The sequence below is a fragment of the Ascaphus truei genome, chromosome 4 (genome assembly GCF_040206685.1).
Source record: "Ascaphus truei isolate aAscTru1 chromosome 4, aAscTru1.hap1, whole genome shotgun sequence".
NCBI classification, from domain to species: Eukaryota; Metazoa; Chordata; class Amphibia; order Anura; family Ascaphidae; genus Ascaphus; species Ascaphus truei.
The window spans coordinates 421,580,443-421,605,091 of NC_134486.1; the positions used below are offsets into that span (position 1 = coordinate 421,580,443).

General features: G+C 56.4%; 1 protein-coding gene across 1 annotated transcript in view; it reads left to right on the forward strand.

The window, feature by feature from the left end:
- Positions 1–215: 215 nt before the first annotated feature.
- Positions 216–24,649, forward strand: part of LRRC73 (leucine rich repeat containing 73) — a 45,523-nt gene continuing 21,089 nt past the window's right edge. The window contains exons 1-4 of the mRNA XM_075598832.1: positions 216–1,077; positions 17,279–17,401; positions 20,901–21,001; positions 24,238–24,433. Coding sequence (XP_075454947.1) covers positions 840–1,077; positions 17,279–17,401; positions 20,901–21,001; positions 24,238–24,433 — 658 coding nt within the window. The 5' untranslated portion in view covers positions 216–839. The remainder of the gene's footprint in view (positions 1,078–17,278; positions 17,402–20,900; positions 21,002–24,237; positions 24,434–24,649) is intronic.

Below are 24,649 nucleotides of genomic sequence, written 5' to 3' on the forward strand. Positions count from 1 at the left end.
TTCTCTCTCCCTCTCTCTCCCTTCTATCTATTTCTCACTCCCTCTCTCCCTTCTATCTATTTCTCTCTGTCTCTCCCTCTCCCTCTCTCTCCCTTCTATCTATTTCTCTGTCTCTCCCTCTCCCTCTCTCTCCCTTCTATCTATTTCTCTCTGTCTCTCCCTCTCTCTCCCTTCTATCTATTTCTCTCTATCTATCTCCTTCCTCTCCCTTCTATCTATTTCTCTCTGTCTCTCCCTCTCTCCCTCTCCCTCTCTCCCTCTCCCTCTCTCTCCCTTCTATCTATTTCTCTCTATCTATCTCCTTCCTCTGCCTTCTATCTATTTCTCTCTGTCTCTCCCTCTCCCTCTCTCTCCCTTCTATCTATTTCTCTGTCTCTCCCTCTCCCTCTCTCTCCCTTCTATCTATTTCTCTGTCTCTCCCTCTCCCTCTCCCTCTCTCTCCCTTCTATCTATTTCTCTCTATCTCTCTGTCTCTCCCTCTCCCTCTCTCTCCCTTCTATTTATTTCTCTCTGTCTCTCCCTCTCCCTCTCTCTCCCTTCTATCTATTTCTCTCTGTCTCTCCCTCTCCCTCTCTCTCCCTTCTATCTATTTCTCTCTATCTCTCTGTCTCTCCCTCTCCCTCTCTCTCCCTTCTATTTATTTCTTTCTGTCTCTTCCTCCCTTCTATCTATTTCTCTCTCCCTCTCCCTCTCCCTCTCTCTCCCTTTTATCTATTTCTCTCTCCCTCTCCCTCTCTCTCCCTTCTATCTATTTATCTCCTCCTCTCTCCCCCTTCTAATTCTCTCACTCTTTCCTCTCTATTTCTCTCCGTCTCTCTCTCTTACTCTCTCCCTCTCTCATGTTTCCTTCTCTCTTCTCTCTAACTTGCCCTGTTCTCTCTCTCTGTCTCACTCTCGCTCTCTGGCGCTCTCTCAGCCTGCATGGTAACCCTCTAACAGACACAGGCGTGTCCCTCCTTAACCCCGCGCTGGCTGTGCACCCATCTCTGGTGGCGTTGGATCTTGGGGACTGCCTGCTGGGTGATGCGGGGATCAGTCTGATCTGCGGCCTCCTCCCTCCTGATGGAGCCAAGCCAGGTGTGTATCTGTCTGTCTGTCTGTCTGTCTGTCTGTCTGCCTGCCTGTCTGTCTGTCTGCCTGTCTGTGTGCCTGCCTGTCTGTGTGCCTGCCTGTCTGTCTGTCTGTCTGTCTGTCTGCCTGTCTGTCTGCCTGCCTGTCTGTGTGCCTGCCTGTCTGTCTGTCTGTCTGTCTGTCTGCCTGTCTGTCTGCATGCCTGTCTGTCTGTCTGCCTGCCTGTCTGTCTGCCTGTCTGTGTGCCTGCCTGCCTGTCTGTCTGCCTGTCTGTCTGTCTGCCTGTCTGCCTGTCTGTCTGCCTGTCTGTCTGTCTGCCTGTCTGTCTGCCTGTCTGTGTGCCTGCCTGCCTGTCTGTCTGCCTGCCTGTCTGTCTGCCTGTCTGTCTGCCTGTCTGTCTGCCTGTGTGCCTGCCTGTCTGTCTGTCTGTCTGTCTGTCTGTCTCTGTGCAGGGTTACGGGAGCTGTCTGCCTGTCTGTGTGCCTGTGTGCCTGCCTGTCTGCCTGTCTGTCTGCCTGTCTGTCTGCCTGTCTGCCTGTCTGTCTGTGTGCCTGCCTGTCTGTCTGTCTGCCTGCCTGTCTGTCTGCCTGTCTGTGTGCAGGGCTACGAGAGCTGTCTGTCTCTGTGCAGGGTTACGGGAGCTGTCTGTCTCTGTGCAGGGTTACGGGAGCTGTCTGTCTCTGTGCAGGGTTACGGGAGCTGTCTGTCTGTCTCTGTGCAGGGTTACGGGAGCTGTCTGTCTCTGTGCAGGGTTACGGGAGCTGTCTGTCTGTCTCTGTGCAGGGTTACGGGTGCTGTCTGTCTCTGTGCAGGGTTACGGGTGCTGTCTGTCTCTGTGCAGGGTTACGGGAGCTGTCTGTCTGTCTCTGTGCAGGGTTACGGGAGCTGTCTGTCTCTGTGCAGGGTTACGGGAGCTGTCTGTCTCTGTGCAGGGTTACGGGAGCTGTCTGTCTCTGTGCAGGGTTACGGGAGCTGTCTGTCTCTGTGCAGGGTTACGGGAGCTGTCTGTCTGTCTGTGCAGGGTTACGGGAGCTGTCTGCCTGTCTCTGTGCAGGGTTACGGGAGCTGTCTGTCTCTGTGCAGGGTTACGGGAGCTGTCTGTCTGTCTGTCTGTGCAGGGTTACGGGAGCTGTCTGCCTGTCTCTGTGCAGGGTTACGGGAGCTGTCTGTCTCTGTGCAGGGCTACGGGAGCTGTCTGTCTCTGTGCAGGGTTACGGGAGCTGTCTGTCTGTCTCTGTGCAGGGTTACGGGAGCTGTCTGTCTCTGTGCAGGGTTACGGGAGCTGTCTGTCTGTCTCTGTGCAGGGTTACGGGAGCTGTCTGTCTCTGTGCAGGGTTACGGGAGCTGTCTGTCTGTCTCTGTGCAGGGTTACGGGAGCTGTCTGTCTCTGTGCAGGGTTACGGGAGCTGTCTGTCTCTGTGCAGGGTTACGGGAGCTGTCTGTCTGTCTCTGTGCAGGGTTACGGGAGCTGTCTGTCTCTGTGCAGGGTTACGGGAGCTGTCTGTCTCTGTGCAGGGTTACGGGAGCTGTCTGTCTGTCTCTGTGCAGGGTTACGGGAGCTGTCTGTCTCTGTGCAGGGTTACGGGAGCTGTCTGTCTCTGTGCAGGGTTACGGGAGCTGTCTGTCTGTCTCTGTGCAGGGTTACGGGAGCTGTCTGTCTGTCTCTGTGCAGGGTTACGGGAGCTGTCTGTCTGTGTGCAGGGTTACGGGAGCTGTCTGTCTGTCTCTGTGCAGGGTTACGGGAGCTGTCTGTCTGTCTCTGTGCAGGGTTACGGGAGCTGTCTGTCTGTCTCTGTGCAGGGTTACGGGAGCTGTCTGCCTGTCTCTGTGCAGGGTTACGGGAGCTGTCTGTCTCTGTGCAGGGTTACGGGAGCTGTCTGTCTGTCTCTGTGCAGGGTTACGGAGCTGTCTGTCTCTGTGCAGGGTTACGGGAGCTGTCTGTCTGTCTCTGTGCAGGGTTACGGGAGCTGTCTGTCTCTGTGCAGGGTTACGGGAGCTGTCTGTCTCAGTGCAGGGTTACGGGAGCTGTCTGTCTCTGTGCAGGGTTACGGGAGCTGTCTGTCTCTGTGCAGGGTTACGGGAGCAGTCTGTCTGTCTCTGTGCAGGGTTACGGGAGCTGTCTGTCTCTGTGCAGGGTTACGGGAGCTGTCTGTCTCTGTGCAGGGTTACGGGAGCTGTCTGTCTCAGTGCAGGGTTACGGGAGCTGTCTGTCTCTGTGCAGGGTTACGGGAGCTGTCTGTCTCTGTGCAGGGTTACGGGAGCTGTCTGTCTGTCTCTGTGCAGGGTTACGGGAGCTGTCTGTCTCTGTGCAGGGCTACAGGAGCTGTCTGTCTGTCTCTGTGCAGGGTTACGGGAGCTGTCTGTCTGTCTCTGTGCAGGGTTACGGGAGCTGTCTGTCTCTGTGCAGGGTTACGGGAGCTGTCTGTCTCTGTGCAGGGTTACGGGAGCTGTCTGTCTGTCTCTGTGCAGGGTTACGGGAGCTGTCTGTCTGTCTCTGTGCAGGGTTACGGGAGCTGTCTGTCTCTGTGCAGGGCTACGGGAGCTGTCTGTCTCTGTGCAGGGTTACGGGAGCTGTCTGTCTGTCTCTGTGCAGGGTTACGGGAGCTGTCTGTCTGTCTCTGTGCAGGGTTACGGGAGCTGTCTGTCTCTGTGCAGGGTTACGGGAGCTGTCTGTCTCTGTGCAGGGTTACGGGAGCTGTCTGTCTCTGTGCAGGGTTACGGGAGCTGTCTGTCTCTGTGCAGGGTTACGGGAGCTGTCTGTCTGTCTGTGCAGGGTTACGGGAGCTGTCTGCCTGTCTCTGTGCAGGGTTACGGGAGCTGTCTGTCTCTGTGCAGGGCTACGGGAGCTGTCTGTCTCTGTGCAGGGCTACGGGAGCTGTCTGTCTCTGTGCAGGGTTACGGGAGCTGTCTGTCTCTGTGCAGGGCTACGGGAGCTGTCTGTCTCTGTGCAGGGTTACGGGAGCTGTCTGTCTCTGTGCAGGGTTACGGGAGCTGTCTGTCTCTGTGCAGGGTTACGGGAGCTGTCTGTCTCTGTGCAGGGTTACGGGAGCTGTCTGTCTCTGTGCAGGGTTACGGGAGCTGTCTGTCTGTCTCTGTGCAGGGTTACGGGAGCTGTCTGTCTCTGTGCAGGGTTACGGGAGCTGTCTGTCTCTGTGCAGGGTTACGGGAGCTGTCTGTCTCTGTGCAGGGTTACGGGAGCTGTCTGTCTCTGTGCAGGGTTACGGGAGCTGTCTGTCTCTGTGCAGGGTTACGGGAGCTGTCTGTCTGTCTCTGTGCAGGGTTACGGGAGCTGTCTGTCTCTGTGCAGGGTTACGGGAGCTGTCTGTCTCTGTGCAGGGTTACGGGAGCTGTCTGTCTGTCTCTGTGCAGGGTTACGGGAGCTGTCTGTCTGTCTCTGTGCAGGGTTACGGGAGCTGTCTGTCTGTGTGCAGGGTTACGGAGCTGTCTGTCTCTGTGCAGGGTTACGGGAGCTGTCTGTCTCTGTGCAGGGTTACGGGAGCTGTCTGCCTGTCTCTGTGCAGGGTTACGGGAGCTGTCTGTCTCTGTGCAGGGTTACGGGAGCTGTCTGTCTGTCTCTGTGCAGGGTTACAGAGCTGTCTGTCTCTGTGCAGGGTTACGGGAGCTGTCTGTCTCTGTGCAGGGTTACGGGAGCTGTCTGTCTCTGTGCAGGGTTACGGGAGCTGTCTGTCTCTGTGCAGGGTTACGGGAGCTGTCTGTCTCTGTGCAGGGTTACGGGAGCTGTCTGTCTCAGTGCAGGGTTACGGGAGCTGTCTGTCTCTGTGCAGGGTTACGGGAGCTGTCTGTCTCTGTGCAGGGTTACGGGAGCTGTCTGTCTGTCTCTGTGCAGGGTTACGGGAGCTGTCTGTCTCTGTGCAGGGCTACAGGAGCTGTCTGTCTGTCTCTGTGCAGGGTTACGGGAGCTGTCTGTCTGTCTCTGTGCAGGGTTACGGGAGCTGTCTGTCTCTGTGCAGGGTTACGGGAGCTGTCTGTCTCTGTGCAGGGTTACGGGAGCTGTCTGTCTCTGTGCAGGGCTACAGGAGCTGTCTGTCTGTCTCTGTGCAGGGTTACGGGAGCTGTCTGTCTGTCTCTGTGCAGGGTTACGGGAGCTGTCTGTCTCTGTGCAGGGCTACGGGAGCTGTCTGTCTGTCTCTGTGCAGGGTTACGGGAGCTGTCTGTCTGTCTCTGTGCAGGGTTACGGGAGCTGTCTGTCTGTCTCTGTGCAGGGTTACGGGAGCTGTCTGTCTCTGTGCAGGGTTACGGGAGCTGTCTGTCTCTGTGCAGGGTTACGGGAGCTGTCTGTCTCTGTGCAGGGTTACGGGAGCTGTCTGTCTGTCTCTGTGCAGGGTTACGGGAGCTGTCTGTCTCTGTGCAGGGTTACGGGAGCTGTCTGTCTCTGTGCAGGGTTACGGGAGCTGTCTGTCTGTCTCTGTGCAGGGTTACGGGAGCTGTCTGTCTGTCTCTGTGCAGGGTTACGGGAGCTGTCTGTCTCTGTGCAGGGTTACGGGAGCTGTCTGTCTCTGTGCAGGGTTACGGGAGCTGTCTGTCTCTGTGCAGGGTTACGGGAGCTGTCTGTCTCTGTGCAGGGTTACGGGAGCTGTCTGTCTGTCTCTGTGCAGGGTTACGGGAGCTGTCTGTCTGTCTCTGTGCAGGGTTACGGGAGCTGTCTGTCTCTGTGCAGGGTTACGGGAGCTGTCTGTCTGTCTCTGTGCAGGGTTACGGGAGCTGTCTGTCTCTGTGCAGGGTTACGGGAGCTGTCTGTCTCTGTGCAGGGTTACGGGAGCTGTCTGTCTGTCTCTGTGCAGGGTTACGGGAGCTGTCTGTCTCTGTGCAGGGTTACGGGAGCTGTCTGTCTGTCTCTGTGCAGGGTTACGGGAGCTGTCTGTCTGTCTCTGTGCAGGGTTACGGGAGCTGTCTGTCTGTCTCTGTGCAGGGTTACGGGAGCTGTCTGTCTGTCTCTGTGCAGGGTTACGGGAGCTGTCTGTCTGTCTCTGTGCAGGGTTACATGAGCTGTCTGTCTGTCTCTGTGCAGGGTTACGGGAGCTGTCTGTCTCTGTGCAGGGTTACGGGAGCTGTCTGTCTCTGTGCAGGGTTACGGGAGCTGTCTGTCTCTGTGCAGGGTTACGGGAGCTGTCTGTCTCTGTGCAGGGTTACGGGAGCTGTCTGTCTCTGTGCAGGGTTACGGGAGCTGTCTGTCTCTGTGCAGGGTTACGGGAGCTGTCTGTCTCTGTGCAGGGTTACGGGAGCTGTCTGTCTGTCTCTGTGCAGGGTTACGGGAGCTGTCTGTCTCTGTGCAGGGTTACGGGAGCTGTCTGTCTCTGTGCAAAGTTACGGGAGCTGTCTGTCTCTGTGCAGAGTTACGGGAGCTGTCTGTCTCTGTGCAGGGTTACGGGAGCTGTCTGTCTGTCTCTGTGCAGGGTTACGGGAGCTGTCTGTCTGTCTCTGTGCAGGGTTACGGGAGCTGTCTGTCTGTCTCTGTGCAGGGTTACGGGAGCTGTCTGTCTCTGTGCAGGGTTACGGGAGCTGTCTGTCTCTGTGCAGGGTTACGGGAGCTGTCTGTCTCTGTGCAGGGTTACGGGAGCTGTCTGTCTCTGTGCAGGGTTATGGGAGCTGTCTGTCTCTGTGCAGGGTTACGGGAGCTGTCTGTCTGTCTCTGTGCAGGGTTACGGGAGCTGTCTGTCTGTCTCTGTGCAGGGTTACGGGAGCTGCCTGTCTGTCTCTGTGCAGGGTTACGGGAGCTGTCTGTCTGTCTCTGTGCAGGGTTACGGGAGCTGTCTGTCTCTGTGCAGGGTTACGGGAGCTGTCTGTCTGTCTCTGTGCAGGGTTACGGGAGCTGTCTGTCTCTGTGCAGGGTTACGGGAGCTGTCTGTCTGTCTCTGTGCAGGGTTACGGGAGCTGTCTGTCTGTCTCTGTGCAGGGTTACGGGAGCTGTCTGTCTCTGTGCAGGGTTACGGGAGCTGTCTGTCTCTGTGCAGGGTTACGGGAGCTGCCTGTCTGTCTCTGTGCAGGGTTACGGGAGCTGTCTGTCTCTGTGCAGGGTTACGGGAGCTGTCTGTCTGTCTCTGTGCAGGGTTACGGGAGCTGTCTGTCTGTCTCTGTGCAGGGTTACGGGAGCTGTCTGTCTCTGTGCAGGGTTACGGGAGCTGTCTGTCTCTGTGCAGGGTTACGGGAGCTGTCTGTCTCAGTGCAGGGTTACGGGAGCTGTCTGTCTCTGTGCAGGGTTACGGGAGCTGTCTGTCTCTGTGCAGGGTTACGGGAGCTGTCTGTCTGTCTCTGTGCAGGGTTACGGGAGCTGTCTGTCTCTGTGCAGGGCTACAGGAGCTGTCTGTCTGTCTCTGTGCAGGGTTACGGGAGCTGTCTGTCTGTCTCTGTGCAGGGTTACGGGAGCTGTCTGTCTCTGTGCAGGGTTACGGGAGCTGTCTGTCTCTGTGCAGGGTTACGGGAGCTGTCTGTCTGTCTCTGTGCAGGGTTACGGGAGCTGTCTGTCTGTCTCTGTGCAGGGTTACGGGAGCTGTCTGTCTCTGTGCAGGGCTACGGGAGCTGTCTGTCTCTGTGCAGGGTTACGGGAGCTGTCTGTCTGTCTCTGTGCAGGGTTACGGGAGCTGTCTGTCTGTCTCTGTGCAGGGTTACGGGAGCTGTCTGTCTCTGTGCAGGGTTACGGGAGCTGTCTGTCTCTGTGCAGGGTTACGGGAGCTGTCTGTCTCTGTGCAGGGTTACGGGAGCTGTCTGTCTCTGTGCAGGGTTACGGGAGCTGTCTGTCTGTCTCTGTGCAGGGTTTCGGGAGCTGTCTGTCTCTGTGCAGGGTTACGGGAGCTGTCTGTCTCTGTGCAGGGTTACGGGAGCTGTCTGTCTGTCTGTGCAGGGTTACGGGAGCTGTCTGTCTCTGTGCAGGGTTACGGGAGCTGTCTGTCTCTGTGCAGGGTTACGGGAGCTGCCTGTCTCTGTGCAGGGTTATGGGAGCTGTCTGTCTCTGTGCAGGGTTACGGGAGCTGTCTGTCTCTGTGCAGGGCTACGGGAGCTGTCTGTCTCTGTGCAGGGTTACGGGAGCTGTCTGTCTGTCTCTGTGCAGGGTTACGGGAGCTGTCTGTCTGTCTCTGTGCAGGGTTACGGGAGCTGTCTGTCTCTGTGCAGGGTTACGGGAGCTGTCTGTCTCTGTGCAGGGTTACGGGAGCTGTCTGTCTCTGTGCAGGGCTACGGGAGCTGTCTGTCTCTGTGCAGGGCTACGGGAGCTGTCTGTCTCTGTGCAGGGTTACGGGAGCTGTCTGTCTCTGTGCAGGGCTACGGGAGCTGTCTGTCTCTGTGCAGGGTTACGGGAGCTGTCTGTCTCTGTGCAGGGTTACGGGAGCTGTCTGTCTCTGTGCAGGGTTACGGGAGCTGTCTGTCTCTGTGCAGGGTTACGGGAGCTGTCTGTCTCTGTGCAGGGTTACGGGAGCTGTCTGTCTGTCTCTGTGCAGGGTTACGGGAGCTGTCTGTCTCTGTGCAGGGTTACGGGAGCTGTCTGTCTCTGTGCAGGGTTACGGGAGCTGTCTGTCTCTGTGCAGGGTTACGGGAGCTGTCTGTCTCTGTGCAGGGTTACGGGAGCTGTCTGTCTCTGTGCAGGGTTACGGGAGCTGTCTGTCTGTCTCTGTGCAGGGTTACGGGAGCTGTCTGTCTCTGTGCAGGGTTACGGGAGCTGTCTGTCTCTGTGCAGGGTTACGGGAGCTGTCTGTCTGTCTCTGTGCAGGGTTACGGGAGCTGTCTGTCTGTCTCTGTGCAGGGTTACGGGAGCTGTCTGTCTGTGTGCAGGGTTACGGAGCTGTCTGTCTCTGTGCAGGGTTACGGGAGCTGTCTGTCTCTGTGCAGGGTTACGGGAGCTGTCTGCCTGTCTCTGTGCAGGGTTACGGGAGCTGTCTGTCTCTGTGCAGGGTTACGGGAGCTGTCTGTCTGTCTCTGTGCAGGGTTACAGAGCTGTCTGTCTCTGTGCAGGGTTACGGGAGCTGTCTGTCTCTGTGCAGGGTTACGGGAGCTGTCTGTCTCTGTGCAGGGTTACGGGAGCTGTCTGTCTCTGTGCAGGGTTACGGGAGCTGTCTGTCTCTGTGCAGGGTTACGGGAGCTGTCTGTCTCAGTGCAGGGTTACGGGAGCTGTCTGTCTCTGTGCAGGGTTACGGGAGCTGTCTGTCTCTGTGCAGGGTTACGGGAGCTGTCTGTCTGTCTCTGTGCAGGGTTACGGGAGCTGTCTGTCTCTGTGCAGGGCTACAGGAGCTGTCTGTCTGTCTCTGTGCAGGGTTACGGGAGCTGTCTGTCTGTCTCTGTGCAGGGTTACGGGAGCTGTCTGTCTCTGTGCAGGGTTACGGGAGCTGTCTGTCTCTGTGCAGGGTTACGGGAGCTGTCTGTCTCTGTGCAGGGCTACAGGAGCTGTCTGTCTGTCTCTGTGCAGGGTTACGGGAGCTGTCTGTCTGTCTCTGTGCAGGGTTACGGGAGCTGTCTGTCTCTGTGCAGGGCTACGGGAGCTGTCTGTCTGTCTCTGTGCAGGGTTACGGGAGCTGTCTGTCTGTCTCTGTGCAGGGTTACGGGAGCTGTCTGTCTGTCTCTGTGCAGGGTTACGGGAGCTGTCTGTCTCTGTGCAGGGTTACGGGAGCTGTCTGTCTCTGTGCAGGGTTACGGGAGCTGTCTGTCTCTGTGCAGGGTTACGGGAGCTGTCTGTCTGTCTCTGTGCAGGGTTACGGGAGCTGTCTGTCTCTGTGCAGGGTTACGGGAGCTGTCTGTCTCTGTGCAGGGTTACGGGAGCTGTCTGTCTGTCTCTGTGCAGGGTTACGGGAGCTGTCTGTCTGTCTCTGTGCAGGGTTACGGGAGCTGTCTGTCTCTGTGCAGGGTTACGGGAGCTGTCTGTCTCTGTGCAGGGTTACGGGAGCTGTCTGTCTGTCTCTGTGCAGGGTTACGGGAGCTGTCTGTCTCTGTGCAGGGTTACGGGAGCTGTCTGTCTCTGTGCAGGGTTACGGGAGCTGTCTGTCTCTGTGCAGGGTTACGGGAGCTGTCTGTCTCTGTGCAGGGTTACGGGAGCTGTCTGTCTGTCTCTGTGCAGGGTTACGGGAGCTGTCTGTCTGTCTCTGTGCAGGGTTACGGGAGCTGTCTGTCTCTGTGCAGGGTTACGGGAGCTGTCTGTCTGTCTCTGTGCAGGGTTACGGGAGCTGTCTGTCTCTGTGCAGGGTTACGGGAGCTGTCTGTCTCTGTGCAGGGTTACGGGAGCTGTCTGTCTGTCTCTGTGCAGGGTTACGGGAGCTGTCTGTCTCTGTGCAGGGTTACGGGAGCTGTCTGTCTGTCTCTGTGCAGGGTTACGGGAGCTGTCTGTCTGTCTCTGTGCAGGGTTACGGGAGCTGTCTGTCTGTCTCTGTGCAGGGTTACGGGAGCTGTCTGTCTGTCTCTGTGCAGGGTTACGGGAGCTGTCTGTCTGTCTCTGTGCAGGGTTACATGAGCTGTCTGTCTGTCTCTGTGCAGGGTTACGGGAGCTGTCTGTCTCTGTGCAGGGTTACGGGAGCTGTCTGTCTCTGTGCAGGGTTACGGGAGCTGTCTGTCTCTGTGCAGGGTTACGGGAGCTGTCTGTCTCTGTGCAGGGTTACGGGAGCTGTCTGTCTCTGTGCAGGGTTACGGGAGCTGTCTGTCTCTGTGCAGGGTTACGGGAGCTGTCTGTCTCTGTGCAGGGTTACGGGAGCTGTCTGTCTGTCTCTGTGCAGGGTTACGGGAGCTGTCTGTCTCTGTGCAGGGTTACGGGAGCTGTCTGTCTCTGTGCAAAGTTACGGGAGCTGTCTGTCTCTGTGCAGAGTTACGGGAGCTGTCTGTCTCTGTGCAGGGTTACGGGAGCTGTCTGTCTGTCTCTGTGCAGGGTTACGGGAGCTGTCTGTCTGTCTCTGTGCAGGGTTACGGGAGCTGTCTGTCTGTCTCTGTGCAGGGTTACGGGAGCTGTCTGTCTCTGTGCAGGGTTACGGGAGCTGTCTGTCTCTGTGCAGGGTTACGGGAGCTGTCTGTCTCTGTGCAGGGTTACGGGAGCTGTCTGTCTCTGTGCAGGGTTATGGGAGCTGTCTGTCTCTGTGCAGGGTTACGGGAGCTGTCTGTCTGTCTCTGTGCAGGGTTACGGGAGCTGTCTGTCTCTGTGCAGGGTTACGGGAGCTGCCTGTCTGTCTCTGTGCAGGGTTACGGGAGCTGCCTGTCTGTCTCTGTGCAGGGTTACGGGAGCTGTCTGTCTCTGTGCAGGGTTACGGGAGCTGTCTGTCTGTCTCTGTGCAGGGTTACGGGAGCTGTCTGTCTGTCTCTGTGCAGGGTTACGGGAGCTGTCTGTCTCTGTGCAGGGTTACGGGAGCTGTCTGTCTCTGTGCAGGGTTACGGGAGCTGTCTGTCTGTCTCTGTGCAGGATTACGGGAGCAGTCTGTCTCTGTGCAGGGTTACGGGAGCTGTCTGTCTCTGTGCAGGGTTACGGGAGCTGTCTGTCTGTCTCTGTGCAGGGTTACGGGAGCTGTCTGTCTCTGTGCAGGGTTACGGGAGCTGTCTGTCTGTCTGTGTGCAGGGCTACGGGAGCTGTCTGTCTGTCTCTGTGCAGGGTTACGGGAGCTGTCTGTCTGTCTCTGTGCAGGGTTACGGGAGCTGTCTGTCTCTGTGCAGGGTTACGGGAGCTGTCTGTCTCTGTGCAGGGTTACGGGAGCTGTCTGTCTGTCTGTCTGTGCAGGGTTACGGGAGCTGTCTGCCTGTCTCTGTGCAGGGTTACGGGAGCTGTCTGTCTCTGTGCAGGGCTATGGGAGCTGTCTGTCTCTGTGCAGGGTTACGGGAGCTGTCTGTCTCTGTGCAGGGTTACGGGAGCTGTCTGTCTCTGTGCAGGGTTACGGGAGCTGTCTGTCTGTCTCTGTGCAGGGTTACGGGAGCTGTCTGTCTCTGTGCAGGGTTACGGAGCTGTCTGTCTCTGTGCAGGGTTACGGGAGCTGTCTGTCTGTCTCTGTGCAGGGTTACGGGAGCTGTCTGTCTGTCTCTGTGCAGGGTTACGGGAGCTGCCTGTCTCTGTGCAGGGTTACGGGAGCTGTCTGTCTCTGTGCAGGGTTACGGGAGCTGTCTGTCTCTGTGCAGGGTTACGGGAGCTGTCTGTCTGTCTCTGTGCAGGGTTACGGGAGCTGTCTGTCTCTGTGCAGGGTTACAGGAGCTGTCTGTCTCTGTGCAGGGTTACGGGAGCTGTCTGTCTGTCTCTGTGCAGGGTTACGGGAGCTGTCTGTCTGTCTCTGTGCAGGGTTACGGGAGCTGTCTGTCTCTGTGCAGGGTTACGGGAGCTGTCTGTCTGTCTCTGTGCAGGGTTACGGGAGCTGTCTGTCTCTGTGCAGGGTTACGGGAGCTGTCTGTCTCTGTGCAGGGTTACGGGAGCTGTCTGTCTGTCTCTGTGCAGGGTTACGGGAGCTGTCTGTCTGTCTCTGTGCAGGGTTACGGGAGCTGTCTGTCTGTGTGCAGGGTTACGGGAGCTGTCTGTCTGTCTCTGTGCAGGGTTACGGGAGCTGTCTGTCTGTCTCTGTGCAGGGTTACGGGAGCTGTCTGCCTGTCTCTGTGCAGGGTTACGGGAGCTGTCTGTCTCTGTGCAGGGTTACGGGAGCTGTCTGTCTGTCTCTGTGCAGGGTTACGGAGCTGTCTGTCTCTGTGCAGGGTTACGGGAGCTGTCTGTCTCTGTGCAGGGTTACGGGAGCTGTCTGTCTCTGTGCAGGGTTACGGGAGCTGTCTGTCTCTGTGCAGGGTTACGGGAGCTGTCTGTCTGTCTCTGTGCAGGGTTACGGGAGCTGTCTCTCTCTGTGCAGGGTTACGGGAGCTGTCTGTCTGTCTCTGTGCAGGGTTACGGGAGCTGTCTGTCTGTCTCTGTGCAGGGTTACGGGAGCTGTCTGCCTGTCTGTGTGCAGGGTTACGGGAGCTGTCTGTCTCTGTGCAGGGTTACGGGAGCTGCCTGTCTGTCTCTGTGCAGGGTTACGGGAGCTGTCTGTCTCTGTGCAGGGTTACGGGAGCTGTCTGTCTGTCTCTGTGCAGGGTTACGGGAGCTGTCTGTCTCTGTGCAGGGTTACGGGAGCTGTCTGTCTGTCTCTGTGCAGGGTTACGGGAGCTGTCTGTCTGTCTCTGTGCAGGGTTACGGGAGCTGTCTGTCTCTGTGCAGGGTTACGGGAGCTGTCTGTCTCTGTGCAGGGTTACGGGAGCTGTCTGTCTCTGTGCAGGGTTACGGGAGCTGTCTGTCTGTCTCTGTGCAGGGTTACGGGAGCTGTCTGTCTGTCTCTGTGCAGGGTTACGGGAGCTGTCTGTCTGTCTCTGTGCAGGGTTACGGGAGCTGTCTGTCTGTCTCTGTGCAGGGTTACGGGAGCTGTCTGTCTGTCTCTGTGCAGGGTTACGGGAGCTGTCTGTCTCTGTGCAGGGTTACGGGAGCTGTCTGTCTCTGTGCAGGGTTACGGGAGCTGTCTGTCTGTCTCTGTGCAGGGTTACGGGAGCTGTCTGTCTGTGTGCAGGGTTACGGGAGCTGTCTGTCTCTGTGCAGGGTTACGGGAGCTGTCTGTCTCTGTGCAGGGTTACGGGAGCTGTCTGTCTGTCTCTGTGCAGGGTTACGGGAGCTGTCTGTCTCTGTGCAGGGTTACGGGAGCTGTCTGTCTGTCTCTGTGCAGGGTTACGGGAGCTGTCTGTCTGTCTCTGTGCAGGGTTACGGGAGCTGTCTGTCTCTGTGCAGGGTTACGGGAGCTGTCTGTCTCTGTGCAGGGTTACGGGAGCTGTCTGTCTGTCTCTGTGCAGGGTTACGGGAGCTGTCTGTCTCTGTGCAGGGTTACGGGAGCTGTCTGTCTCTGTGCAGGGTTACGGGAGCTGTCTGTCTCTGTGCAGGGTTACGGGAGCTGTCTGTCTGTCTCTGTGCAGGGTTACGGGAGCTGTCTGTCTCTGTGCAGGGTTACGGGAGCTGTCTGTCTGTCTCTGTGCAGGGTTACGGGAGCTGTCTGTCTGTCTCTGTGCAGGGTTACGGGAGCTGTCTGTCTCTGTGCAGGGTTACGGGAGCTGTCTGTCTGTCTCTGTGCAGGGTTACGGGAGCTGTCTGTCTGTCTCTGTGCAGGGTTACGGGAGCTGTCTGTCTCTGTGCAGGGTTACGGGCGCTGTCTGTCTGTCTCTGTGCAGGGTTACGGGAGCTGCCTGTCTCTGTGCAGGGTTACGGGAGCTGTCTGTCTGTGTGCAGGGTTACGGGAGCTGTCTGTCTGTCTCTGTGCAGGGTTACGGGAGCTGTCTGTCTGTGTGCAGGGTTACGGGAGCTGTCTGTCTCTGTGCAGGGTTACGGGAGCTGTCTGTCTGTCTCTGTGCAGGGTTACGGGAGCTGTCTGTCTCTGTGCAGGGTTACGGGAGCTGTCTGTCTCTGTGCAGGGTTACGGGAGCTGTCTGTCTCTGTGCAGGGTTACGGGAGCTGTCTGTCTGTCTCTGTGCAGGGTTACGGGAGCTGTCTGTCTCTGTGCAGGGTTACGGGAGCTGTCTGTCTCTGTGCAGGGTTACGGGAGCTGTCTGTCTGTCTCTGTGCAGGGTTACGGGAGCTGTCTGTCTCTGTGCAGGGTTACGGGAGCTGCCTGTCTCTGTGCAGGGTTACGGGAGCTGCCTGTCTCTGTGCAGGGTTACGGGAGCTGTCTGTCTGTCTCTGTGCATGGTTACGGGAGCTGTCTGTCTGTCTCTGTGCAGGGTTACGGGAGCTGTCTGTCTCTGTGCAGGGTTACGGGAGCTGCCTGTCTCTGTGCAGGGTTACGGGAGCTGCCTGTCTCTGTGCAGGGTTACGGGAGCTGTCTGTCTGTCTCTGTGCATGGTTACGGGAGCTGTCTGTCTGTCTCTGTGCAGGGTTACGGGAGCTGTCTGTCTGTCTCTGTGCAGGGTTACGGGAGCTGTCTGTCTGTCTGTGTGCAGGGTTACGGGAGCTGTCTGTCTGTCTCTGTGCAGGGTTACGGGAGCTGTCTGTCTGTCTCTGTGCAGGGTTACGGGAGCTGTCTGTCTGTCTCTGTGCAGGGTTACGGGAGCTGTCTGTCTCTGTGCAGGGTTACGGGAGCTGTCTGTCTGTCTCTGTGCAGGGTTACGGGAGCTGTCTGTCTCTGTGCAGGGTTACGGGAGCTGCCTGTCTCTGTGCAGGGTTACGGGAGCTGTCTGTCTGTCTCTGTGCAGGGTTACGGGAGCTGTCTGTCTGTCTCTGTGCAGGGTTACGGGAGCTGTCTGTCTCTGTGCAGGGTTACGGGAGCTGTCTGTCTGTCTCTGTGCAGGGTTACGGGAGCTGTCTGTCTGTCTCTGTGCAGGGTTACGGGAGCTGTCTGTCTGTCTCTGTGCAGGGTTACGGGAGCTGTCTGTCTCTGTGCAGGGTTACGGGAGCTGTCTGTCTGTCTCTGTGCAGGGTTACGGGAGCTGTCTGTCTCTGTGCAGGGTTACGGGAGCTGCCTGTCTCTGTGCAGGGTTACGGGAGCTGTCTGTCTCTGTGCATGGTTACGGGAGCTGTCTGTCTGTCTCTGTGCAGGGTTACGGGAGCTGTCTGTCTGTCTCTGTGCAGGGTTACGGGAGCTGTCTGTCTCTGTGCAGGGTTACGGGAGCTGTCTGTCTGTCTCTGTGCAGGGTTACGGGAGCTGTCTGTCTGTCTCTGTGCAGGGTTACGGGAGCTGTCTGTCTCTGTGCAGGGTTACGGGAGCTGTCTGTCTGTCTCTGTGCAGGGTTACGGGAGCTGTCTGTCTGTCTCTGTGCAGGGTTACGGGAGCTGTCTGTCTCTGTGCAGGGTTACGGGAGCTGTCTGTCTGTCTCTGTGCAGGGTTACGGGAGCTGTCTGTCTGTCTCTGTGCAGGGTTACGGGAGCTGTCTGTCTCTGTGCAGGGTTACGGGAGCTGTCTGTCTGTCTCTGTGCAGGGTTACGGGAGCTGTCTGTCTCTGTGCAGGGTTACGGGAGCTGTCTGTCTGTCTATGTGCAGGGTTACGGGAGCTGTCTGTCTGTCTCTGTGCAGGGTTACGGGAGCTGTCTGTCTGTCTCTGTGCAGGGTTACGGGCGCTGTCTGTCTGTCTCTGTCCATGGTTACGGGAGCTGCCTGTCTCTGTGCAGGGTTACGGGAGCTGTCTGTCTCTGTGCAGGGTTACGGGAGCTGCCTGTCTCTGTGCAGGGTTACGGGAGCTGCCTGTCTCTGTGCAGGGTTACGGGAGCTGTCTGTCTCTGTGCAGGGTTACGGGAGCTGTCTGTCTGTCTCTGTGCAGGGTTACGGGAGCTGTCTGTCTGTCTCTGTGCAGGGTTACGGGAGCTGTCTGTCTGTCTCTGTGCAGGGTTACGGGAGCTGTCTGTCTCTGTGCAGGGTTACGGGAGCTGTCTGTCTCTGTGCAGGGTTACGGGAGCTGTCTGTCTGTCTCTGTGCAGGGTTACGGGAGCTGTCTGTCTGTCTCTGTGCAGGGTTACGGGAGCTGTCTGTCTCTGTGCAGGGTTACGGGAGCTGCCTGTCTCTGTGCAGGGTTACGGGAGCTGTCTGTCTGTCTCTGTGCAGGGTTACGGGAGCTGTCTGTCTGTCTCTGTGCAGGGTTACGGGAGCTGTCTGTCTCTGTGCAGGGTTACGGGAGCTGTCTGTCTGTCTCTGTGCAGGGTTACGGGAGCTGTCTGTCTCTGTGCAGGGTTACGGGAGCTGTCTGTCTGTCTCTGTGCAGGGTTACGGGAGCTGTCTGTCTGTCTCTGTGCAGGGTTACGGGAGCTGTCTGTCTCTGTGCAGGGTTACGGGAGCTGTCTGTCTGTCTCTGTGCAGGGTTACGGGAGCTGTCTGTCTCTGTGCAGGGTTACGGGAGCTGCCTGTCTCTGTGCAGGGTTACGGGAGCTGTCTGTCTGTCTCTGTGCAGGGTTACGGGAGCTGTCTGTCTCTGTGCAGGGTTACGGGAGCTGTCTGTCTGTCTCTGTGCAGGGTTACGGGAGCTGTCTGTCTGTCTGTGCAGGGTTACGGGAGCTGTCTGTCTGTCTCTGTGCAGGGTTACGGGAGCTGTCTGTCTGTCTCTGTGCAGGGTTACGGGAGCTGTCTGTCTCTGTGCAGGGTTACGGGAGCTGCCTGTCTCTGTCCATGGTTACGGGAGCTGTCTGTCTCTGTGCAGGGTTACGGGAGCTGTCTGTCTCTGTGCAGGGTTACGGGAGCTGCCTGTCTCTGTGCAGGGTTACGGGAGCTGTCTGTCTGTCTCTGTGCAGGGTTACGGGAGCTGTCTGTCTGTCTCTGTGCAGGGTTACGGGAGCTGACGCTCAGTGCAAACCCGGCCATCACAGGCACGGGATGGGCGCGTCTGGCTGTCGCTGTGGCTCACAGTTCCCAAATCCGGACCCTAAACCTGGACTATAATCCATTGGGTAAGTGCAGCCCAGAGCAGAGGATCATGTAACTGCCGTGTGTTATTGTGTCACTGTGTGTGTATGTGTGTCACTGTGTGTGTATGTGTGTCATTGTGTGTGTATGTGTGTCACTGTCTGTGTATCACTGTGTGTGTATGTGTGACACTGTGTGTGTATGTGTGTCACTGTGTGTGTATGTGTGTCACTGTGTGTGTATCACTGTGTGTGTATGTGTGACACTGTGTGTATGTGTGTCACTGTGTGTGTATGTGTGTCACTGTGTGTGTATGTGTGTCACTGTGTGTGTATCACTGTGTGTGTATGTGTGACACTGTGTGTGTGTGTGTCACTGTGTGTGTCTCTCTGCAGGAGATCACATTGCATCCATGTTAGCTGTGTGTTACTGTGTGTGTATGTGTGACACTGTGTGTGTATGTGTGTCACTGTGTGTGTATGTGTGTCACTGTGTGTGTATGTGTGTCACTGTGTGTGTATCACTGTGTGTGTATGTGTGACACTGTGTGTGTGTGTGTCACTGTGTGTGTCTCTCTGCAGGAGATCACATTGCATCCATGTTAGCTGTGTGTTACTGTGTGTGTATGTGTGTCACTGTGTGTGTCTCTGCAGGGGATCACATTGCCTCCATGTTAGCTTTGTGTTACTGTGTGTGTATGTGTGTCACTGTGTGTGTCTCTGCAGGGGATCACATTGCCTCCATGTTAGCTGTGTGTTACTGTGTGTGTATGTGTGTCACTGTGTGTGTCTCTGCAGGGGATCTCATTGCCTCCATGTTAGCTGTGTGTTACTGTGTGTGTATGTGTGTCACTGTGTGTGTCTCTGCAGGGGATCTCATTGCCTCCATGTTAGCTGTGTGTTACTGTGTGTGTATGTGTGTCACTGTGTGTGTCTCTGCAGGGGATCACATTGCCTCCATGTTAGCTGTGTGGTACTGTGTGTGTATGTGTGTCACTGTGTGTGTCTCTGCAGGGGATCACATTGCCTCCATGTTAGCTGTGTGTATGTGTGTCACTGTGTGTGTCACTGTGTGTGTCTCTGCAGGGGATCTCATTGCCTCCATGTTAGCTGTGTGTTACTGTGTGTGTATGTATGTCACTGTGTGTGTCTCTGCAGGGGATCACATTGCCTCCATGTTAGCTGTGTGTTACTGTGTGTGTATGTGTGTCACTGTGTGTGTCTCTGCAGGGGATCACATTGCCTCCATGTTAGCTGTGTGTTACTGTGTGTGTATGTGTGTCACTGTGTGTGTCTCTGCAGGGGATCACATTGCCTCCATGTTAGCTGTGTGTTACTGTGTGTGTATGTGTGTCACTGTGTTTGTGTCTCTCTGCATGGGATCACATTGCCTCCATGTTAGCTGTGTGTGTATGTGTGTCACTGTGTGTGTCACTGTGTGTGTCTCTGCAGGGGATCACATTGCCTCCATGTTAGCTGTGTGTTACTGTGTGTTACTGTGTGTCACTGTGTGTGTCTCTGCAGGGGATCACATTGCCTCCATGTTAGCTGTGTGTTACTGTGTGTGTAGTGTGTCACTGTGTGTGTCTCTGCAGGGGATCTCATTGCCTCCATGTTAGCTGTGTGTTACTGTGTGTGTATGTGTGTCACTGTGTTTGTGTCTCTCTGCATGGGATCACATTGCCTCCATGTTAGCTGTGTGTGTATGTGTGTCACTGTGTGTGTAACTGTGTGTGTCTCTGCAGGGGATCACATTGCCTCCATGTTAGCTGTGTGTTACTGTGTGTTACTGTGTGTCACTGTGTGTGTCTCTGCAGGGGATCACATTGCCTCCATGTTAGCTGTGTGTTACTGTGTGTGTATGTGTGTCACTGTGTGTGTCTCTGCAGGGGATCACATTGCCTCCATGTTAGCTGTGTGTGTATGTGTGTCACTGTGTGTGTCATTGTGTCACTGTGTGTGTCACTGTGTGTGTCTCTGCAGGGGTTCACATTGCCTCCATGTTAGCTGTGTGTGTATGTGTGTCACTGTGTGTGTCACTGTGTGTGTCTCTGCAGGGGATCACATTGCCTCCATGTTAGCTGTGTGTTACTGTGTGTGTATGTGTGTCACTGTGTGTGTCTCTGCAGGGGATCACATTGCCTCCATGTTAGCTGTGTGTTACTGTGTGTGTATGTGTGTCACTGTGTGTGTCTCTGCAGGGGATCACATTGCCTCCATGTTAGCTGTGTGTTACTGTGTGTGTATGTGTGTCACTGTGTTTGTGTCTCTCTGCATGGGATCACATTGCCTCCATGTTAGCTGTGTGTGTATGTGTGTCACTGTGTGTGTCACTGTGTGTGTCTCTGCAGGGGATCACATTGCCTCCATGTTAGCTGTGTGGTACTGTGTGTGCATGTGTGTCACTGTGTGTGTCTCTGCAGGGGTTCACATTGCCTCCATGTTAGCTGTGTGTTACTGTGTGTGTATGTGTGTCACTGTGTGTGTCTCTGCAGGGGATCACATTGCCTCCATGTTAGCTGTGTGTGTATGTGTGTCACTGTGTGTGTCACTGTGTGTGTCTCTGCAGGGGATCACATTGCCTCCATGTTAGCTGTGTGGTACTGTGTGTCACTGTGTGTGTCACTGTGTGTGTCTCTGCAGGGGATCACATTGCCTCCATGTTAGCTGTGTGTTACTGTGTGTGTATGTGTGTCACTGTGTGTGTCTCTGCAGGGGATCACATTGCCTCCATGTTAGCTGTGTGTTTGGTCCGATCCACCTGGTCAGACCTAGAGCAGGAAACCTTAACTCTCCCCGGGGAGCTTTCCATGGCACCGCTATATCCAGATATGATAGTATCGAGTATCGAGCTCGGAGAGGCAAGAATTCAGAGACACACAAGTGGCTGATTTCTCACTTCTGTTTAATAATTGGACGGAGCGGTATTATATACAGGAAAGCAAGGAGAAAAAAACGTTGTCAGTTCCATACATCTGTTGTTACAAACTGAGTTCCTACCTACAGATTACACATCTAAAATTACATATACCATCTGGAAATGCCTTCCCTGCAAACCTAAAACATTTTACTGCTGGAAATAGGGATAAGGGACAACAGTTATCAATGGGGTCACATAAGGCTGGTGGTTTTATTTCTCGTGTAAGACATACTGAGACAGCTGATCTAAAACTTAACGAAGCTAAAATATTTAACAATTTTAGTCCCTGAGAAGAAAAAAGCTGGCACATATTGCTTTAACCTTTTCAGTCCCTGAAGGGAACAGAGCTGACAGAACAATTTTTAACCTTACACTGTGTGTGTATGTGGGTAATTGTGTCACTGTGTGTGTGTCTCTCTGCAAGGGATCACATTGCCTCCATGTTAGCTGTGTGTCACTGTGTTGTCATTGTGTCACTGTTTGTGTGTCATTGTGTCACTGTGTGTGTCTCTCTGCAGGGGATCACATTGCCTCCATGTTAGCTGTGTGTCACTGTGTGTCATTGTGTGTGTCATTGTGTCACTGTTTGTGTGTCATTGTGTCACTGTGTGTGTCTCTCTGCAGGGGATCACATTGCCTCCATGTTAGCTGTGTGTGTTGCATCCAGTCGGACCCTGGAGGTTCTAGATTTGGAAGGGACGGGTTTGACCAATCAGTCTGCTCAGGTAACCTGCTCCCTATGCCCTCCTCCCACATCAGGAGATGTCCCTGCACCATTACACCGCAGGGCCGTTGTGTTCCAGATCTGTCTAATACGGTTCCGTGCACCACATACCCAATTCTGGCCGATGAGTCCCTCTAACTCCGGGCTGCAGGGCCACTTCACAAGCTGTGGTAAGCTGCGTGGGCCACACTTATATAGAATCTACATTGTCTGTAGCCCACGAAGCTTACCAAAGCCCCCCTCCTCACCAGCTTCTCCCCCACACGCTCCCCTCCTCACCAGCCTCTCCCCCACATGCTCCCCTCCTCACCAGCCTCTCCCCCACATGCTGCCCTCCTCACCAGCCTCTCCCCCACAGGCTCCCCTCCTCACCAGCTTCTCCCCCACATGCTCCCCTCCTCACCAGCCTCTCCCCCACATGCTCCCCTCCTCACCAGCCTCTCCCCCACATGCTCCCCTCCTCACCAGCCTCTCCCCCACACGCTCCCCTCCTCACCAGCTTCTCCCCACATGCTCCCCTCCTCACCAGCCTCTCCCCCACATGCTCCCCTCCTCACCAGCCTCTCCCCCACATGCTCCCCTCCTCACCAGCCTCTCCCCCACACGCCCCCCTCCTCACCAGCCTCTCCCCCACATGCCCCCCTCCTCACCAGCTTCTCCCCTACATGTTCCCCTCCTCACCAGCCACTCCCCCACATGCTTCCCTCCTCACCTGCTTCTCCCCCACACGCTCCCCTCCTCACAAGCTTCTCCCCCACATGCTTCCCTCCTCACCAGCCTCTCCCCCACACGCTCCCTTCCTTACCAGCCTCTCCTCCACACGCTCCCCTCTTCACCAACTTCGCCCCTACATGCTCCCCTCCTCACCAGCTTCTCCCCTACATGTTCCCCTCCTCTCCAGCCTCTCCCCCACATGCTTCCCTCCTCACCTGCCTCTCCCCCACACGCTCCCCTCCTCACAAGCTTCTCCCTTACATGTTTCCCTCCTCATCAGCCTCTCCCCCACACGCTCCCCTCCTCACCAGCCTCTCCCCCACATGCTCCGCTCCTCACCAGCCTCTCCCCCACATGCTCCCCTCCTCACCAGCCTCTCCCCCACATGCTCCCCTCCTCACCAGCCTCTCCCCCACACGCTCCCCTCCTCACCAGCTTCTCCCCCACACGCTCCCCTCCTCACCAGCTTCTCCCCCACACGCTCCCCTCCTCACCAGCCTCTCCCCCACATACTCCCCTCCTCACCAGCCTCTCCCCCACATGCTGCCCTCCTCACCAGCCTCTCCCCCACAGGCTCCCCTCCTCACCAGCTTCTCCCCCACATGCTCCCCTCCTCACCAGCCTCTCCCCCACATGCTCCCCTCCTCACCAGCCTCTCCCCCACATGCTCCCCTCCTCACCAGCCTCTCCCCCACACGCTCCCCTCCTCACCAGCTTCTCCCCACATGCTCCCCTCCTCACCAGCCTCTCCCCCACATGCTCCCCTCCTCACCAGCCTCTCCCCCACATGCTCCCCTCCTCACCAGCCTCTCCCCCACGTGCTCCCCTCCTCACCAGCTTCTCCCCTACATGCCCCCCTCCTCACCAGCCTCTCCCCCACATGCTCCCCTCCTCACCAGCCTCTCCCCCACATGCTCCCCTCCTCACCAGCCTCTCCCCCACATGCCCCCCTCCTCACCAGCCTCTACCCTATTTGCTCCCCTCCTCTCCAGCCTCTCCCCCACATGCCCCCATCCTCACCATCCTCTCCCACATGCTCCCCCCATCACCAGCTTCTCACCCACACGCTCCCCTCCTCACCAGCTTCTCCCCCACATGCCCCCTCCTCACCAGCTTCTCCCGCACATGCTCCCCTCCTCACCAGCTTCTCCCCCACATGCTTCCCTCCTCACCAGCTTCTCCCCCACATGCCCTCTCCTCACCAGCCTCTCCCCCACATGCCCCCATCCTCACCATCCTCCCCCACATGCTCCCCTCCTCACCAGCCTCTCCCCCACATGCTCCCCTCCTCACCAGCCTCTCCCCCACATGCTCCCTCCTCAGCAGCTTCTCCCCCACATGCTCCTTCCTCACCAGCTTCTCCCCCACATATCCCCCTTTCTCTTTCTCTCCCATATAGCCCTCCCTATAACTCCTCTCATTGCACCATATAACCCCCCTATAACTCCTCCTATGACCCCATATAACCACAAACAACCCCTCCTATTACCCCATATAACCACTCCCTAGAACTCCTCCTATTACCACATATAACCTCTCTCTATAACTCCTCCTATTACCCCATATAACCTCTCTATAACTCCTCCTATTTCCCCATATAACCTCTCCCTATAACCCCTCATATTGCCCCATATAACCTCTCCCTATAACCCCTCCTATTGCCCCATATAACCTCTCCCTATAACCCCTCCTATTGCCCCATTTAACCTCTCCCTATAACCCCTCCTATTGCCCCATACAACCTCTCGCTATAACCCCTCATATTGCCCCATTTAACCTCTCCCTATAACCCCTCCTATTGCCCCATTTAACCTCTCCCTATAACCCCTCCTATTGCCCCATTTAACCTCTCCCTATAACCCCTCCTATTGCCCCATTTAACCTCTCTCTATAACTCCTCCTATTACCCCATATAACCTCTCCCTATAACTCCTCCTCTTACTCATATAACCCCTCCTATTGCCCCATTTAACCTCTCCCTATAACCCCTCCTATTGCCCCATATAACCTCTCCCTATAACCCCTCCTCTTGCCCCATATAACCACTCCCTATAACCCCTCCTATTACCCCATATAACTTCTCCCTATAACCCCTTCTCTTACCCCATATAACCGCTCCCTATAACCCCTCCTATTACCCCATATAACCTCTCTCTATAACCCCTCCTCTTGCCCCATATAAACACTCCTTATAACCCCTCCTCTTGCCCCATATGACCTCTCCCTATTACCCCTCATATTGCCCCATTTAACCTCTCCCTATAACCCCTCCTCTTGCCCCATATAACCGCTCTCTATAACTTCTCCTATTACCCCATATAACTGCTCCCTATAACCCCTCCTCTTGCCACATATGACGGCTCCCTATAACCCCCCCTCTTGCCCCATATGACGGCTCCCTATAACCCCCACTCTTGCCCCATATGACGGCTCCCTATAACCCCCACTCTTGCCCCATATGACGGCTCCCTATAACCCCCCCTCTTCCCCCACATGACGGCTCCCTGCCCGTGCCCCTCTCAGATCCTGCTGGACATGGTGCAGAATTACCCCACCCCCCTGAGGTCCCTGGTTGTGTCTGAGAACAACATCAGCAGAGACCTGCAGCGGCAGATAGCAGACCTCCTGTCCGAGGAGGGGGAGGAGGAGGAAGAGGAGGGTGAAGGGCGCGAGGACAGGCATCCGGCGCGGGAGAAAAGACACAAGCAATCTCACCACGGTACAGTATGGTGTGAGAAGGAAGCATCGGGGTGCCACGGGGGAGGGGAGCTTAGCGCAGGGGCAGGGAGTGTGGGACAGTATGGCGTGAGAAGGAAGCCTCGGGGTGCCACGGGGCAGGGGAGCTTAGAGCAGGGGTAGGGAGTGTGGGACAGTATGGCGTGAGAAGGAAGCCTCGGGGTGCCACGGGGGAGGGGAGCTTAGCGCAGGGGCAGGG